The 19,447-nt window shown below is 40.2% G+C and overlaps 1 protein-coding gene across 2 annotated transcripts in view; it reads right to left on the bottom strand.

The window, feature by feature from the left end:
- DNAAF9 (dynein axonemal assembly factor 9) overlaps positions 1-19,447 on the bottom strand; it is a 134,006-nt gene that overhangs the window by 91,819 nt on the left and 22,740 nt on the right. For both annotated transcript variants that reach the window (XM_047745123.1, XM_047745124.1), the window contains exons 3-7: positions 16,504-16,623; positions 12,936-13,060; positions 12,021-12,117; positions 10,772-10,878; positions 5,762-5,839 (exon numbers count right to left, since the gene is read on the bottom strand). In XM_047745123.1, the coding sequence (XP_047601079.1) occupies positions 5,762-5,839; positions 10,772-10,878; positions 12,021-12,117; positions 12,936-13,060; positions 16,504-16,623 (527 nt within the window). The remainder of the gene's footprint in view (positions 1-5,761; positions 5,840-10,771; positions 10,879-12,020; positions 12,118-12,935; positions 13,061-16,503; positions 16,624-19,447) is intronic.

Genomic DNA, 19,447 nt, shown 5'->3' with positions numbered 1-19,447 from the left:
CAACTACCAATAGTAAAGAAATACAGAACACGATAGGCATGTGATCAACAAATCCCAATGAGGACAACTATAAGACAAATGATCTGCTTTCCTTAATAGGTAGTAAATGAGGGATCGAGACAAAGTGATGGAGTGGGAACCTATAGATTAAAAAAAACCTACACACACACACACACACACGCATGCACACACAGAGACAAAGTTAAACTATGTTTTTTTGAAAGTAAATTTTGTTGAAAAAATTGCAAAGAAAAGTAAGGGGATTACTGCCATAGAATTCATGATAGTGTTATTCTTGGGAGAGTAGGAAAGAGGTGATGGGTTTGACAAAAAGCAGATTGCTTTGGGGGTGGCAAGATTCTGTTGCTTTGCTTTATAATGACTCATTAAGCTATATGTTAGTTTTATTTTCTTTTCTGAGTCTGTGTTAATAAAAAGTCTTTAAAAACAGATGCACAGGTAATATATATTCACTACAGAAAAGTCAGAAAATACAGAACAAACATCAGTTAACATTTTGTAAAATATTCTCATTCTGTTTTTACAGAGGTATCTTACACACCCACACACAAGTAAGTGCATACTTATAACTGGTAACCTACAGTTACCTGGGTTAGACTGCTCTGTCATACCACCTCTGTCCCGTGGCCCAGTAAACCAGACCATCTGAGTTTGGGATCCTGACCTGCTGCTATCGGGTCCAACTGGTGCCCCTGATCCAGGATCCAAGATAGTCTGTGCATTTTGGGGAATATACGAAAAAAGATGGGGCATTCTGTTCCAAAAAATTCCCTGAGGACTTGTCAGTACTAATTACAGAATAAGGTAGAATGAATCATTAAATACCGCTTTCAGTTCCATGCTATGAGTGAAATGAAAGATGTGATGAGGGGTGGGGGGTGGGAGGTTGGGGCACCAGGTGGTGGGTATTGTGGAGGGCACAGATTGCATGGAGCACTGGGTGCTGTTATGCTGAAAAAATAAAAAAATTAAAAAAAAAAAAAAAAAAAAAAAAAAAAAAAAGATGTGATGAATTCTCATACTTAAAATAGCATTATATATGACATGTCCATATAAATACACACACACACACACACACAGAATCTTAAAATGTCCTAATAGCCTTGCATTTCTCTATGCCCACTTTATAGATAAGGAGACTGAGGTACTGAAAAGTAAAGTGACCTACCTGAGAATGGAATACTAAAGAGCAGAAGTGGAAATGTATCTAGGTAAGAGATACCCAGATCCTGTGTTTTTTCCACCAGACACACTATTCTCCACCTTTTTCCTAATACAAATGGTGCACTTGTGGAAACAGATACTGTGTATGTAGGCAGAACTGGTCAGTTGCATCTGATGATGAAGAAGGGAAAGTTTATCTGCACAGACTCTTTGAGACCAAATCTAGAACACAGGCCCAGATAGATATCAAGGTCAGATAAGTAGTAAAGGTCTGAAAACCCCAAGAACCATGGCAGTGTGCCTTGGTTCTTGGCCGGTAGAGAAGGATACTGAACTTTAGACAGAACTCTTGGCCGTAGGCTGGCATCCAGCTTGCTAGTGGCTCGAAGTCCGTATCATGGCACCACCAGTAAGTTGACCTGGCTTAAGGACTAGGCAAGGGGAAAGCACTCACGTCTGAGCAGTTGTTTACAATGTTCAAAAGGAGAGGATTCTGGGGCTTTCTGTGTATTTCAGGGGCTTTCAGACAGGTTCCTTCCCTGTGGCTAGAACGCTCATATCCCCTCCTCCTCTGTCTTTAAAAATCTCTGATCACCACAAATAACTCCTTTGGGAAGCAATCCTGAGCAATTCCAGGCAGTTATTTTCCTTACTCTCTATGTTCCACTGCGATTACAGCAGTTACTAAAGAATACCACTATTATTGGTCTAAAAGCCCATTAAACAGTATGAGTGGGGGCCAGGTCTACCTATTTCTGTGTTTTAGCATGAGCACAGTATCCAAGAAATAGCAGGATCAAGTTATTATTTGCTTAATAAAACCAAGAAGCAGGTGCGCCTGGGTAGCTCAGTCGGTTGAGCACCTGACTCTTAATCTCGGCTTAGGTCATGATTTCAGGATTGTGAGATCAAGCCCTGTGTCAGGCTCTGTGCTGAGCGTGGGGCCTGCTCAAAGAGCTGCCAGCAGTGACTGGCCAGTGGGAATTAAAAGCCTAGATGCTGGGCACCGGGGTGGCTCAGTTGGTTAAGCGACTGCCTTCAGCTCAGGTCATGATGCTGGAGTCCCGGGATTGAGTCCCGTGTCGGGCTCCCAGCTCCATGGGGAGTCTGCTTCTCTCTCTGACCTTCTCCCCTCTAATGCTCTACCACTTCTCTCTCTCTCTCAAATTAATTTTTTTAAAAATCTTAAAAAAAAAAAGCCCAGATATCAATTCTGGCTTAAGATTACATGTCTTGACAAAGGGGAAACAGACATGAGCAGAAAAAGTATTTGGATGGTGGACAGAAAAGAGGGTTTTATTTTTTATCTTTTTAGATATTATTTATTTATTTGACAAAAAGAGAGAGTGCACAAGCAGGGGGAAGAGCAGGCAGAGGGAGAGAGAGAAGTAGGCTCCCCACTGAGCAAGCAGCCTGATGCAGGACTTGATCTCAGGACTCCAGAATCATGACCTGAGCCAAAGGCAGCAGCTCAACCAACTGAGGCACCCAGGTGTCCCAAAAAGAGGGTTTTACAGAAGTTTGGAGGCTATGAAACAGCTCAGAGAAGGGAGAAGAAAATAAGGTAGATTTTTAAAAAGTGATATGGGTACAAACTGCTCCTTTTCCAGTAATTTTACTAGAGACACGAAGACTAGAATTGCATTTTAAATACTTCTGGCTGTTGGATTCAAATTTTATTAACATTTGTAGACTCACCACAAGAGATCCCTGCACAAATTTACGGTTATTTTTATACATGTGTATAGTAATTTTTACCCCATGTGGGGTTCAATGAGCTATTTGGAGACCTACTTCATCAGCTTGGAAAGTTCTTGGAAATTATCAATTCAGACTTCCTGTTGCATTTTCTCTCTACTTTCCTTCTGTACTTCAACTATACTATGTAAGATCATTTGACATTGTTTGGCAGATACTAGATGCTCTGTTTTACACCCCTTAGTCTTTTTTTTTTTGGTCTTTCAGTTTAGAAACTTCCTTTGACCTATCTCAAAGTTCACAGAACTTTACTTCGTTTGTATTTCACCTGCTATTAAGACAATCTAATGAATTCTTCGTTTCAGGTATAGTATTTTTCATTTCTAACATTTCCATTTGGTTCTTTTTAAAGTTTTCAGGTCTCTGCTGAAAATCTTTAGCATTTTTAGTAGTAACTTGAAATTTTCCATTAGTTAATTCCATGATTTGGACCTAATTCTCTTGCCTGTTTCTTTCTTTCTTTTTTTTAAGACTTTATTTTTAAGTCATCTCTATGCTCAGTGTGGGGCTTAAAGGGGCTTGAACTCACAACCCTGAGATCAAGAACTGCATGCTCTACCAACTATGCCAGCAAGGTGCCTCTCTACTGACTGTCTCTTAACAATGAAATTTTCTTACTTTATATCTTCTAATTTTTTTTTATCATATACCAGACATTCTGTTATTAAAGTTTTCACTGAAAACTGAAGTACATAATATTTACCTCTAGAAAAGTATACCCTTTCTTTTATCAGGACATTAAAGTAGGGATCTAAGTAATTTTGATCTATAATTGATCTGGGTCTGGGTCTTACCACATTCGTGCATTTGTTAATCACTAAATTAAAATATTTTGAGGGTAGTATCTGAACTTCAGTTGATTTTGCTCATGGGAAGTCAGAAAGCCAGGAAGGGCATGGTCTACAGCCCACAGTGATTACCACTATTGCTTCTTCAGCTATAAGATGTCATTGTTGGCTGAGGTGCAATTAAAAATGTCCTTCTGAGTGGTCCCTCTCAAATGATTCCAGAGATGTGTGCAATGTTCTTAAAAACATAGTGTCATGTTTGGCCTCCATGGGTGACATATAGCATCCTCATATTCCAAGGACTGCATGCAAGTGCGGTATGGGTCCCAGACACTTGCAGAAACTCCTAAACTACTTATTTCTTGTCCTTCACTGTGGTTAAATTTTCTTTTTAATTCTTTTTTAAAGATCTTATTTATTTATTTGACAGAGAGGGAGAGGAGCACAAGCAATGAGGAGCAGCAGAGGGAGAGGGAGGGGGAGAAGCTGGTCTTCAATAAGCAGGGAGCCCAATGTGGGGCTCAACCCAAGGACCTTGGGATCATGATCTAAGCTGAAGGCAGATGCTTAACCTACTGAGCCACTCAGGCGTCCATGTGGTCAAATTTTCTTTATCATTTTTGCATTCTAATACTATAAATTTTTGCATGTTCACTTTTTTCCGTAATTAGACTAGCCATGGATGAATGATGATGATGATGATTAGGTCTTTTCAAAGTACAAAAAGTTCAGGTTTTATTTTTCTTTTATATTCCTATTTAATTAGAAATGTTTAAACAGAATGGATGTTCAATTTTATCAAATCCCCTTTAGGCATCTATGGAATTATCACAAATGGTTTCAAGGAGAAAAATTAGTACAGTGATTACATTAATAGATTTCTTGGTACTAAACTAAATATTGCACCCTTATTAGCTCCACTTCGTCAGAGAATATTCTAACATGATACTGGATTCTACTTGCTAATATTTTACTTAAAATACAGGCATTAAAGGGATGCCTGGGTGGCTCAGTCAATTAAGCATTGGCCTCCAGTCCAGATCATGATACCAGGGTGCTGGCATCGAGCCCCGCATTGAGCTCCCTGCTTCTCCCTCTCTCGCTGCCCCTCTCCCCCTCTGCTGGTGCACTGTTTCTCACTTCCACTCTCTCAAATAAATAAATAAATAAATGATCTTTGGAAAAAAATAAAGACATTAACATTGACAAGTAAGACTAGTCTATAGTTTCCGTTTTTGTTACTTTTGTTGGGTTTTAGTATCATAACTAACTTAATTAAAAGGCTACACACTGTTCTTTTTCCATGCATACCTAACCATGGTCACTGAGAGACACCACTGAGCTGCTTAATCACAGTACCTGCTTCGGTAGCCTCAGTTTTATCTGTTGCTCCTCACTGGAAATTGCTCCCCCCAACTTAATGCTTTCTTCCAAGTTCAGACATTAAAGGTTGATCCTCTAATCCAGGAGTCAGCAAGTTCTAGCTTGTGGGCAGGCCACATATCTTTGTAAATAAAGCTTCCTTGGAACACAGACACACCCATGCATTTAAGCATTGTCCACCGTTGCTCTTGTTGCTCTCGGGCTACAATGGCACCTCGGAGTAGTTCTAACACAGCTCTAACAGAGAAGGAGGGCACACAAAGCCTATGCTTGCTGACCTCTGCTCTAATTCTGTGATTGTTTTAAGCCAAACCCCATCTTTTTAATCATTTCATCTCAGGGAAAGAGTGCAAAAAAACACCATCTGTGTTGTTTTTTTGAAGCCCAGCCCAACCAAAATGTTTTTAGGTAAAAATGACAACCCTAGTAGGCAACCTTGGTCTTGCCTCAGGTGAGGTTTCCTCAGAATGAAAGAGGCACTATCACTTTTCCTCCTTCCACTTCCCCCTCCTCAGGAGTTCAAGATAACAATCAGGGAAGAAGTGTTCAAACAAAAACATATCTTGCATTTTTTCAAGTTAAATACCATTAGTAGATAACTGAGCTGGCTCTAACATTTATACGTTAAATACAATTTGGCTTCTTACTTCTGAAAGCAAACTCTCCAGAGACATAGGATCCATCTTGCTGTAGACATTCCATAGACTCAAACTCACATCCTGCAACTGCAACATAAGGGTAAAAACATTGAAAGAAATGAGTCAATATCACTATGACAATCAGAAGTATCATAAATGACTATCTTGGTGAAAACTCAGTGATTAGAATAATAAATCAAAATCTTATCAATTATATTAGAACCAATACATATTAATAAATGCTGTCCCACTCAAGGAAGCTATCTTTACAGAAACTTTGGTACATATTTTGAATACCCTTCTGAGGACTCTTCTCAATGCTCTTTGAATTACATTTTTTCTTTTTTTTTTTTTTTTAAAGATTTTATTTATTTATTTGACAGAGAGAAATCACAAGTAGGCAGAGAGGCAGGCAGAGAGAGAGGAGGAAGCAAGCTCCCTGCTGAGCAGAAAGCCTGATGTGGGGCTCGAACCCAGGACCTGGGATCATGATCTGAGCCGAAGGCAGCGGCTTAACCCACTGAGCCACCCAGGCGCCCCTGAATTACATTTTTTCAATCTAACTGGTGGGAACAGGAATTGTTCTCAACTCTTAGCATGTATCAGGCACGGTTCCTGATTACTTTTCAGATTTTTTTAAACTCTGCCCTTGGTAGTTACCTGACACATGAATGCACTGACACTTCTGTTGAATACTTGGGATGGGGGAGAGCAGGAGAATCTTGGCAGATCTTCTCGGTTCTCTCTGGGCACTTTCCTTTTTAGTACTCTGGCTGCCCTGCTCTCAACAGACTCCACTGCATCTTCTCAACTTAGAAAATACACTGGGATCCACCTGGGCATCCCCTCCACCCCATGCCGTGGGCCTGGAAATTTTCTCAAAGTAGTAAGCTAGTGTAATCATAAGGCTGACCTTGGCTATTTCTCTCAGGGAATCATTATTTTTCATTGTCTGACGTCTACTGTCTTGAAAACCATCGCTTCACATATTTTGTTTTTTGTTTGTTCTTTTGGTTTGGCTACGTTGAGTTGTTGTGGGAAGGAGAGAAACCTAGTTCCTATTGTCTTATGTAGGTGACTTATTTTTTCTTCCTGGAAGCTTTTTGTGATCTTTTATCCTTACTGTTCGAAAAAGGCATAGGTAGACTTAAGGCTTTTTCCTTTCCATTTATACTTGCTAAGTCATTTAATTTAAAAGTTTTTATTCTTTTTAATCACTCAAAATGTTTCTTTTTAAAAAATTTTCTCCCTTCTGGTATCTCTGCTCTGTATTTCTGCAACTCTTACTTGTTGGCTATCAGACTTCTTGGATCAGTTCACTATGTCTTTTAACTTTTTTTCCTCATATTTTCTATCTCCTTGATTTTTTAATTTTATATTTTTAGATAATTTCCTAACTTTACTTCCCAACCCCTCTATTAATTTAATCAATTATAATTTCCCAGAGCTCTTATTTTCTTTATGTTAATTTATCACCACATAATACTTGTTCTATAATCAACAAATCTTCCTTGTCTGGGCATCCTAATGAAAATTTTGTGCCTTAAGCTTTGCCCTATATCTTAATTACCTTTGGGTATTATCCAATCCATCTTTTTTTTTCTTGATCTTTTCCTTTCAAGTTACAGGCATTTAATCAAATGTCTATGATCTTTGGTTGCTTGTTTTTATTTCCAAATGGAAAGGCAAATTGAAAGCTTTATGCTCTCAGCAAAGCTTGTCAACGACTAGAAACTATTTTAGGGAGAGCAGACAGGCAGGAGGCAGTTATTCAGGATCTCTACTCCCTTATATTTAAAATTCCAAAAGATTGAGTTAATATATTTGGCTCCTTCCTCTGTATTCTGGAACAGCTTTTCAAGTATCAACTGATTTAATTTTTTGAAGGAATCTGATTTCTAATTTTAAACATAAACCTTAATTTTACTAATAATTTTTTTATTTTTATTTTTTAAAGATTTTATTTATTTGACAGACAGAGATCACAGGTAGGCAGAGAGGCAGGCAGAGAGAGGAAGGGAAGCAGGCTCCCCGCTGAGCAGAGAGCCTGATGTGGGGCTCGATCCCAGGACCCCGGGATCATGACCCGAGCCGAAGGCAGAGGCTTTAACCCACTGAGCCACCCAGGCGCCCCTAATAATTTTGAGACATAATATTTCCTTATGTCATCTCCTTTTTTAATTTTGTGTGCTCTGCCTACCATATCTCATTTCTCTTTTTACAAACTCCATTCTTTTTTTTTTTTTTTTAAGATTTTTTATTTATTTATCTGACAGAGAGAGATCACAAGCAGGCAGAGAGGCAGACAGAGAGAGAGGAGGAAGCAGGCTCCCTGCTGAGCAGAGAGCCCGATGCGGGGCTCGATCCCAGGATCCTGAGATCATGACCTGAGCCGAAGGCAGCGGCTTAACCCACTGAGCCACCCAGGTGCCCCCTACAAACTCCATTCTTAAAAGGTATAAGAGAGACATTTTCTCATTTTTTATTCTATTTTTCTTAGAGGAAATCTTTTTAAAAAACATAATGATCTATCTCCGCATCAAATATGCTATGGTCTCTTTCTTAAATCTTGTTGGATCTTTTCATAAGTCTTATTCCACCTTTCATTATAAAGAGCTTATGTTTGCTCATAAAAAGGTAAATGAATGCTTTCTCTATGGTTACTCTCATTATTCAGAAGTTTGCTTATAGAATCCTCTCCTTGAGAAGCTAGTTGATGTAAATTTACATTACTAGGTGACAATTCCAGAAACTGGAGAGTTAAAAAGGAGGAAGCTGGAGACAGGTCAAGCTCTATCAGAGGACTTTCCCTGTGCTGCTTCTCAGAAAGAATTCTCTATATGTGTAATTCAGTTTGGCTCAACCTAAATGCCAGGTAAAAGCTTATGTGGGTCTGGCTTCCTTTCTTGCGTTGGCATGGAGTATATCCAGGACAAAGCAGACTCTGGGTTAACGACTTTCTTCTGGGTATAGACATACAATAAAACGGAATTTTTAAAAATTAAGCTTTAAGTGTCTGTAGTTCTTCTCTTGGCCTTCAAAGACTCAAGAGTCTTTCTGGCTCAGAGAGTTATCAGGCCTCCGGTGTGTGACTCAGAGTGGAGTACTATTCTATACCCTAAAGGCTGGTAATGAAGGGAACCGAGGTGGGGGGAGAATGAGGGGGAAACAAAAGGAAAGTATTTGAGAGAATGACAATTAGCAGCTACAAAGAAAGGCAGGATCTAGAGAAAGGGATCTTGAGAGAAGGCTTATAGTTTTCACTGTATGAAATGTTAAGTTTCCTCCTCACTGCCCACTCCACCCCATTAAACACCACCCTACAGGAAAGATCTATATTATCTTGTAAAGGTTTTTTGGGAGGGATTTTGTTGGGCTACCTGGCTAGGTCAATCAGTAGAGCCTGAGATTCTTGACCTCAGGGTGATGAGTTCAAGGCCTATGCTAAGTGTGGAGCCTACTTAAAGAAAGGAAAGGCATTTTGTACCTTTTGGATGTGTCTCAGTATAATGTGCCTTAAGGCATGAGTCAGAAGGGCTGCCTCATTTGGTTTGTATGAACCCTGCAGCCTCCTTGTGTACTGCCTTTTTTTTTTTTTTTTTTTTTTTTTACAGTAGTGCCCACACCCAGCACAGCTCTAGTGTGGAGCCCAATGTGGAGCCTGAACTCAAGACCCTAAGATCAAGACCTGAGCTGAGATCAAGAGCCAAATGCTTAACTGAGCCACCCAGGCGCCCCAAGCCCCCTACTCTTCTAAATTAGAGAGCACTGAGGCATCTGGGTGGCTCAGTTTGCTGAATGTCTGATTCTTGGTTTTGGCTCAGGTTATGATCTGGTGGGTGGTGAGATGGAACCCTGTGTCAGACTCTGCATTCAGGAGGAAGTCTCCTCCTCTCCCCTCCCCCACTCATGCTCACCCACTCTCTCTCTCTTAAATAAATAAATCTTAAATAAATAAATAAATTAGAGAGCATTACTGCCTAGCAGGGGCAGCTCTCACAGCCTTTTAAAGTTCTGTTACTTACAGTCAATGTGAGAATACTACAGTTTTGGAGGAGGAACAGTGGAGTCCAAGTGGTGTGCTTCTTTTCAACCCCACATCCCATGTTCCTTCCACATTACAGGGTTTACCAGGCAAGAATCCATTTACTTCCAAGGGACACTGCTACTTCTTGGAAGGAGGGGCAGTAATTAGCCCTGGGCCATCCTTCCTATTCTATGCCTAAGAGTATGTTCCCATTTTGAGCATGTCGATGCCCATTCCCTGTTTCTGTGCTGGGAGCAGGTCATCTCATTGGGAGATACCTACGGTGATGCTGTTAACCTACCAGGCCATCCTCCTTAATACGTACCCTCCTTAATATGTACCCTTAATATGTAAGGGAGAGGGTGACCCCCCCCCTCCCAGACTCATTAATTCACTTAACAAATATTTATGGGTCATCTCCTAGACAGAAGGAATAATGAGATAAAAGATAGTGTTTGGAATGCAAAAGATAACCTTCTTATTCCTCTAGTATGCTGTACTTATACAAAATTCTGCACTGTCCTTTCCATTGCTCTTGAATAGTTCTCAAATTATATGAATTTCTGAGATACAAACAACAACAATGAAAAGGCTGTTTTTGTTTTCAAGGAGCTTCCTATCCAGACACCAGGGGTGGGTGGGAACACAAGTAGGGCTGTGTCCTATGTATAACATAGGACAAAGAAAGCTACAAGAGGAATCAGCTTAGGGTGCTACAGGAGTAGACTGGAAGAGCAATGGACTCAGAAGGGGGAAAAGGGAGAGAGGAGGATGGAGAGAAACTCCTAGAAGAAAGGACAAAGGAGTTTAGTTTAGGGATTAGATTTGCATATCATCTATTTTCCATTTCAAGTTTTTTAACATGTTCCATGCTCTTGAGAGATCACTGCTAGCTTTTCAGTGTTTTAATGATGCACACTCACATTGTGGGGGCCCTTAATAAAAACAGCAAGTGGCAGACAAAAGCCAGGCATACTGCCTTTCATACATACCTCGTATTTCATGGTAAAAAATCCATCCCCTCCAATGCCCTCAAGTGCAAAGGCCTGTACAATTGGCCATTTCTCTACTACAAACATATCAAATATCTGCAAGTGACCTAGAGGAATCAAATAAAACAACATGTATCAAATACTATCCTGGATATAATAGTCTAAACCTGATCTAATGTGGTTAGACAGGCATCACCTCTCTCAAATTCACCCCAGCCACATTTAGCAAAATAAAAAGTGAAACAGATAAAATGGTTAGATATTAAAACTAGAAGTACAAAATCAAAGTCCAAGAAAATTCAACCCATAACAAGTTACATAAATTCAGATTTCTCTATAGCATAATATCACATTCTGGTTTCCTAAGTGAGCAAGTTAAGTTAGTAAATAAACAGTGGCCTATTACATCTGACTTGTATCACTTAGTGGATATAATTATTAACAGACTCAAACTTGGCTCTCCCCCTTTAAGAAACATAGCCAATCAACTTCCTCAAGGGAAAATTACCAAATAAAAAATTTTTCTTTCTGTGCTTGCTTCAGCAGCACATATACTAAAATTGGAACAAAAATTTTTCTTTCTTATAGCAATAGCTCTAAGTACAAAGTTTTTTTCAAAATAAGATATAAGCACTGCTAAACTTGTTGATTATTTTACTTTATTTTTACACATCTTTTTTTTTTTTTGAAGATTTTATTTATTTATTTGAGAGAGAAAGAATGAGACAGAGAACATGAGAGGTGAGAGGTCAGTGGGAGAAGGAGACTTCCTGCTGAGCAGGGAGCCTGATGTGGGACTCGATCCTGGGACTCCAGGATCATGACCTGAGCCAAAGGCAGTTGTTTAATCAACTGAGCCACCCAGGCACCCCTACACATCATTTTTGAGCCTCACTGTCAGCATATTTTTAACAGCTGCCTGAATTACTATCTCTTATTACCAGGAGCCTCTACAGTATACTCTCCGTACAATTAAGTAGCACTGCTAGATGGCAACTGTGGTGAATCCCTTATCAATTTTTCTATCTGACTAGATGGCCTGCTGTGTTGTCATAGAAATTTCAGTTATGAGTACCAGCTTGCACAGAAAAATCCCAAATTTCATTGTGCTTGATTCTCTGCCTTTAATGAAAATAGATCAATGGGTTTCCCAGCTGAATGCCTCCAATGGAAGGAGGGAGCAGTAGAAACGCTGGATTCACACATCATCCAAGCAAGGTTCTAATATGGCTTGCTGTCAGATACTGACCTTGGGAGCTGTAAGGAATGCCAATTCTACTACAATCTCGAACCATGTCCACAAAGCTGGCAATCTTAAATTCTTCTGCAGCTTCCTCATCTTCATACTGAAGAGGGAAATTGAGGGAAAAATAGGTTCTGAGGAGACATCATACAAAATCCCCTATTTTCTTGGTATTTTATCAATCAGAGTTATCTCAAATGACATTTATAGAGGACTGCACCCAAGAGGGTGGTTCCAAAGCCCACGTTTTGTGTTTCCTGGTCAGATACCTGAATGCAAGAGCTGAAACTTGCCTCAAAAATTCCCCAGAAGCTCACATGTTGTTCAAGGGGCAACTGTATATCCGTATTTTTTATAATTCTATTTTATTTTTCTTGTTGGATCATAAGTCTGTTGTGTTATGTTAGTGATCATTTAGGATTGATAGTAAAAACCCTGAACTTAAAAAAAAGAAAAGAAAGAAGGGTTTTTGACCCATATTAAGTCACCATTTCCATGAAATCCTAAATCTCAAGTCCTGATTTGATTTCCAGCCAAACCCTTGAAAAGAACCCAAAAGGAAACAAATACCAAAACATCCAAATACAGAAATGTTACAAAAGCTTATCAAACTCTCCTGAGGCAATCCATGGACTGACTATTCCCCTAAGAGAATGGGTACAGACTGGTGATAAACAAACAGGACAGGAAGCTACCGACTAGGTCCCAAATGACGAATCCCTTTTGCCTGTCAGGCATACAATTTAACTATAAGGTAGCCTCATAATGAATTATGAAAATTTCCACTAAAACAAGTAACTTTTGTGTGATGACATCCTGCAATTTGATTTTTTTTAAGGGGCCTCCTATTCCAGATCTATACTTTTCTCAAAGAGTATCCTTGGAATGTCTCTGAGTGCCTATTCTATCTTCCCTCCTTACCTCATTTTCGGTCATGCAGTGGAAATGCAGATTTCTCCAATGTGCCACATAGGGTAAGAGATAGCGATAGTTGACAGGATTACAGTACAGATGGACACTATCTGATTTAATCAATATAATTACATCTGTAAGAAAAACAAAATTAAATCACATTGTCAAAGTCATTTCCTTTACACATTTTCTGTTCACATCATTAATAATATTATTAAAGCTATTTCAGAGACAATGTAACAAAACTCTAAACTGAAAAGTTCTTTATAACTAGGCAAAGTGACTCAATGTGACTGTGTAACTCGTGTGGGCAGCAAGGACTTTCTAGTTCCTGTGCAATGCTCCCATCACTGTGGCCCTCTGGTTATGACAATGCAGGCACAGAATAAGTCAAAAGAACAGCCTTCAGGATGTTCTGCTTTTGTAAAGTTCAACACCCTCAAATCTGTGGTACCAGACTTAGGTGTGTACTTTGCTACAGAGATAAATACCAAATGAAAACTCCATAGCCTAAAGCCACCGAGGCAAGAAATAGCATGGAATACCACCGGTGACATTCTTCTGTAGGCATGTCTAAAGTTCTTGGCTGTTGACTCAATGTAATCATGGGCCTGAGGACATCATTATTCAGCTGTGGGAAGGGTTACTGTGTATGAGGGTGAACTCTGTACACAGGAAAGGCTGGGAGGAAGGAAGTAGAGGCAAGAGGACAAGGCTTCTATAAATAGTTCAGCAGCTCACAGACTTAAGAAAAAACCATGGATGTTGGTGGGTCAAATAAATAAAACAATCCCAAGTGTGCAAATTAACTTAGGTAAGTTAACAAGAGCCCTGGAATGGGGCAGGAATACTAAAGCAGTTTGAGGATTGAGAAAGAAAGCAGTCATACTTCCAGAAAAAGAGCAGAGCTCCACTGCCTGCCTTCTGAGAAAGCAGAGCCACCGCAGGCATCTAACAAGATGGTGCTAGGGAAGTTGCTAGAGGAGGATGGCTGGAAGTGAGAGGAGCAAGGGGGCATCTGAAACAGCAGGTTTAGGGCAATGCCAACACAGTAATACAAAGTGACAGCCTATATTCTATAAAAACCTAGGCCCGATGAATACCAACAGCAGCTGACCACGCCTCTTGAAATAAAGCTCCATGATGCTGACCTTCAGGTTTTCAAAAATCACTCTGTGCCCCACACTTGGTCATAAGCAGGTGTTCTAGGGAACATGGTATAGGGCAGCCTATTCATTGATGACTTTCAGTTAAGCACTAGAATCAAAAGGTGGCAAAGGATGGGAGAGAGATCACCTCTCATCCTGCTGGTTTTCTTCATACAGGCCCTCTAAGGGCCTTGCCCCGAATCACTTGTAGATTGCCTTCTGAGGAGTGAGAGTTTAAAGTCACATGGAGAGGCTGAGGGGGCTTCCTGTGTAGGCTGTACTTTACGCTAATGTGTAATACTCCACAAAGAATTAGGGTCCAGTAAAAGAAATAATGCAACAACTACTGTTCTACTCTCAGAATCTCACTGGACTCTGATGTCATTGCTCTGAACAAAATTAACGGTAAAAGATGAAAGTGTAAGAAAACTGGATGAATATGCAAACTATTTTAAAAGTGTTTTTAAAAAATAAATTCTTCATGTTGGCCTCTTTTCCTCTCCTATAGAGATCAAAATGTAGATGCATAAATCCAGTGATCACAGTTTGCCAACTGCTTGAATTTAAAAAGAATGAATTTACTAACTCATTTTTAATTCATTAATGATATATTAAATCAGTCAAAGAAAATGCTCATTTTATAAGTACCCATTGTGCCAGATGGCAGGATAAAGACAATTATAAGCATGATAAGCAAAAAAGGCACACCTTTGAGGATTTAAACTATTTCCTTAATTTCAGGACTACAATATCCTTAGCAACTTGGGCTGCAGTGAAATGTGTGGCTGGTATGAGCATCTGTCTTTTTATAATTCTAAATGACTGCCAAGATGAATTCTTTTTGTTGTTGTTTTTTTAAGTAGGCTCCATGCCCAGCATGGAGACCAATGCAGGGCTCCAACATACAACCCTGAGATCAAGACTCGAGCTTAGATCAACAATCTGACCCTTAACTGACTAAGGCACCCAAGCACCCCAAGATGAATTCTTTCTAAACCAGTAGATGTTGTACAGCATTAAGAGGCATTTTTTTTTTAAGATTTTATTTATTTATTTGAGAGAGAGACAGTGAGAGAGAGCATGAGCTAGGAGAAGGTCAGAGAGAGAAGCAGACTCCCCGTGGAGCTGGGAGCCCGATGCGGGACTCGATCCCGGGACTCCAGGATCATGACCTGAGCCGAAGGCAGTCGTCCAACCAACTGAGCCACCCAGGCGTCCCAAGAGGCATTTTTTTAAAAAAAGATTTTATTTATTTACTTGAGAGATAGAGCACAAGCAGGGGGAGTGGGAGAGGGAGGAGCAGGCTCCCCGCTGAGCAGGGAGGCCAATGCAGGACTTGATCCCTGGATGATGGGATCATGACCTGAGCCAAAGGCAGAAGCTTAACTGACTCAGAGGCCCTGCATAAAGAAGCATTCTTAATAAAAATAAAAACCTGAAAGTAAATTTGAAATCGAAAGAAATTTAATGAAAGTTCTAATTGCAACCTACTCCTTCTGCACTTCCTAATAAAAAGAAAATCTTTAATCAATCTAAAAGGATAAACACTATTAAGGATTTTACCACAGAAGAATTTTCACATCCCAGCAGACCAGGGCTCCTTAAACTTAGAACTACTGGTAGTTTAGACCAGCTCATTTTTTGTTGTGGGGGGCTGTCTGGATGCACTGTAGATGTCTAGTAGCCACTATGCCCAGTTGTGACAATCGAAAATGTCTTCAGATATTGCCAAATGCCCCTCGGGGAATAAAACTGCCCCCACTTTAAAACCATTGCACTACATCCACTGCAAGATGACTTCAATATCAGTATTCAGTATCAGATGTTAGCCTTCATGCACTCCCCAGCTGCTTCACAAGAGCTGCCTGTCTCTTGTCCAGTTTGATTTGTCTATTCCTGTGTCTCCTGATCCATCTGGCAGACAAGTCATGATGCTCAGTATGCGATATCAGAGACAGCTCCTGGGCATCAGCCCACAACAGCATCAACACAGGGAGAGTGTCTCAGAGCTAAAGAAAGGGGAATGTAAGCAGAAAGCCTCCATTATAATCGTGGGCATCGTCATGAATTAAAGTCACACAGAAAACAATTCCCAAAGACAGAACTGGACAATGAGCCTTTGTTCCTAAGCTAAAGATCCACATGAAATCTTCCTTGTAGGAGTAGCCTGCAGGCTCATCCGTTACCCACAACTGAATGCGCTTTCACAGGACAACAGCACATAATCTGAACCTCCCAGCACATAAAGGCAGTGGGCAATTCAGAGGAAACCTATTTTGCCAAGAAGATATAAAGCCAAACTAATATGCACATTTCCCTCTAAAGCTGATTTAGCCAGTAAACATATTCTGAAAACTACTTGTCACTAGTCTTATATCAACCAGTAGGTTACTAACAGGAGCATACTACTTAATACTATATATACTTACCATCTAGAACTTCTTCAGAAAATCCTGTTTTCTCAAAATCACATGTATTCTGATTGTACAAACCAAAGAGAAGGTAATTTGCCAGCTCTCTGCAGCCTTCATTGTACCTGCTATCGATTCCTGCAAAGCAAAGAAGGCTCTGATCAGCTGTACTATGGGACACAAATGAGCCCCCATAAATTGCCCCTGCTCAGCAAAATCCACATGGTTAGGCTAAAGGCAGAAGCTCACACCAATTTTGTGCCAGAAACCAAATTAGCAACTCTGTGAAAGAAGCATCAAGTACTCTTCCTTGGTTTTCAAGATCCATCTAGTTTAGACAATTAAATAGTACACATTATTGAAGCTATTTTTTCACTACAGAAAGAAAAAAAAGCAATTTTTTCACTATAGAAAGAAGCAGAAAATATGGTCCGGGTCCTGCCACGGCTGGTTAAAGATTTTGGAATACTTTTCAGTTAGAATAGGAATACAGGATAAAAAATACTCACTTCTCAAAGAGAGCTTTATCCAAACTTCAGGAATCAAATAAAGGCAGTTTAAGGTAGTTTGAAAAGAACTCAAAGTGAAAAAGAGTACAAGTGAATGGAACTACAGACACCCATCATTTCACAAATATTTATGAAGCTCAAGGACCATCATTGTGCTGGATGCTGGAGTGTGTGATAAACATGCCTGCACATGGCCCCCATAAAGCTTACAGTCTAGTGGGGCTGGGACAGAAACAAAAAAATTTAAACAATACACCTTCACTACTGCCTTTCAGTGGCATGGGCATCGGTACTACCTGGTTCCTGAGTATCTCCGAACATGTCACGGGCAGGAAGACAGTCGTAGCTGTCTACATGAGGCTGAGGAAGGAGTTGGGAGCAGAGAGTACTCCAAGAATAGAAATATGGCTAGAGCCTGGGAAAGAGGACTGGCAATGGTCACTCAGACAAGTGAAAAAAAGTAATGGTCATTTAGACCAGAGGGGCCCAGGGACTACCTGTGACAGAGGACTTCTAATATAAGAGAACTCCCTTCTAAGTTGAGATCAAAGCAGCACAGGCCTGTTCTATCACATTCAAAGCTTCAGTGAAGGGAGGGGTGAAAAAGAATCAAAAGCCAGAATGGACTGGCCTATCTAAGACCCAAAGTTTAAAGGGCTACAGAGTTAAAAATAAACAGACTAGGCAGACCTAGCCTCAGCATGTCCACTTCTAGGGTTCTGGCCACATAAACTGCTGACATGAAAAAGACTGACCATGTCAAATTAAAGGCAAAAGAAACTCTATGTAGGCACGATGCTTTAGCTGACAAAGTTGTTTCTCATAAGGGTATTACAGGTTAACAATTCTGATACTGTTATACATGTATATTGGAATTAAACAAGTAAACTGGATGACGGGTGCCAAGTTCCCTACTGGTGAAGTAGAAGTTTACAGATAAGCAAAAGGGGGAAACTAGAATAATCTATTTAGTAAGTGGGTAGGCTGCAGACATTAATCTGAATTCATGTATAGCTTAATATAGATACAGATAGTTACATAACAATTACAGGTAATGTACACACAAACTGTCAGCTGCCCCAGAGTCTAGAAGCATTTGACATCCCAGCAGTAACAAGAATGTATCCAATGCCCAGATCCTGGTCTCTTTTCTTTCTTTCTTTCTTAAGATTTTATTTGTTTACTTGATAGAGAGGGAGAGAGAGAGAGAAAGAGAGAGGGAGAGATCACAAATAGGCAGAGAGGCAGGCAGAGAGAGAGGGGGAAGCAGGCTCCTCTCCAAGCAGAGAGCCTGATGTGGGGCTCAATCCCAGGACCCTGGAATCATGACCTAAGCCGAAGGCAGAGGCTCAACCCACTGAGCCACCCAGGCGCCCCCAGATCCTAGTTTCTAACACCATTCTCTGGTTAAAGGAACCCCAGCACTCCTTGGAGAAATGGCTGATTCTAGGACTGGAGCAGGAAATATATAAAATAAGCCTAGGGGCGCCTAGGTTAAAGCCTAGTGGGTTAAAGCCTCTGCCTTTGGCTCAGGTCATGATCCCAGGTTCTGGGATAGAGCCCCGCATGGGGCTCTCTGCTCAACAAGGAGTCTGCTTCCCTTTCTCTCTCTCTCTGCCTGCCTCTCTGCCTACTTGTGATCTCTGTCTGTCAAATAAATAAATAAAATCTTAAAATAAAATAAAATAAGCCTAGAGTATCTTATAGTGCCAGAAAGTACAGAAGGTGCTAAACAAGTGCTAAACGTTGATTGCAGTAGGTGGAGGGGGGACGTATGTCAAAGGGAGGGACACAGAAGCCAACTGAAATGACAGCATAAGTACAGTAATGAACAGGTGCTTTTATTCATAGGTAAATTCATGGCAAAGACAGCCCCCACTCTTCTGAGGGTTATAGCTAGAGAGAGAATCCAATGAATGGATTCTTTAAATCCAGTTTAAACATTTGAAACCTTTGGTGGGAATTCCAGGTCCACCACAGCTGTGGTTTTGTTTTGTTCTGTTTTTAGGTAAAATACAGCTTTAACAAAAAATAATGTAATTTCTACCATAAATCCATATTTCCTTCTAAAAGCAGAAAACTTGATCACATTTTCCCAAGTAAGCTCAGTGAAGATATTGTTCAGTTTTTTAAATTTGAAACTTTGGCAATTTTTAAGGTTCCGCCCTTTATTTTCTCCCCTAACTACCATTTAAATTTCAAAGAGGGCTTCTGCAGGAGTGTGTGTGTGTGTGTGTGTGTGTGTGCGCGCGCGCGCACGCGTGTGTGTGTTGAGTGTATATGGTCAAGACGCATTCTTTGTTCTCTGCTGGCATCAGCTGCTATTCATTTTAATTTTTATTTTAATCCAATTAATATATAGTGTATGATTAGTTTCAGAGGTAGAGTTCAGTGATTCATCAATCATTTATATAATACCCAGTGTTCATTGTATCACATGCCCTCCTTAATGT

This window comes from Lutra lutra, chromosome 9 (assembly GCF_902655055.1).
Source record: "Lutra lutra chromosome 9, mLutLut1.2, whole genome shotgun sequence".
Taxonomy (NCBI): Eukaryota; Metazoa; Chordata; class Mammalia; order Carnivora; family Mustelidae; genus Lutra; species Lutra lutra.
Note: the sequence above shows the minus strand (reverse complement) of the source record. Positions and strands in the feature narration are given on the sequence as shown.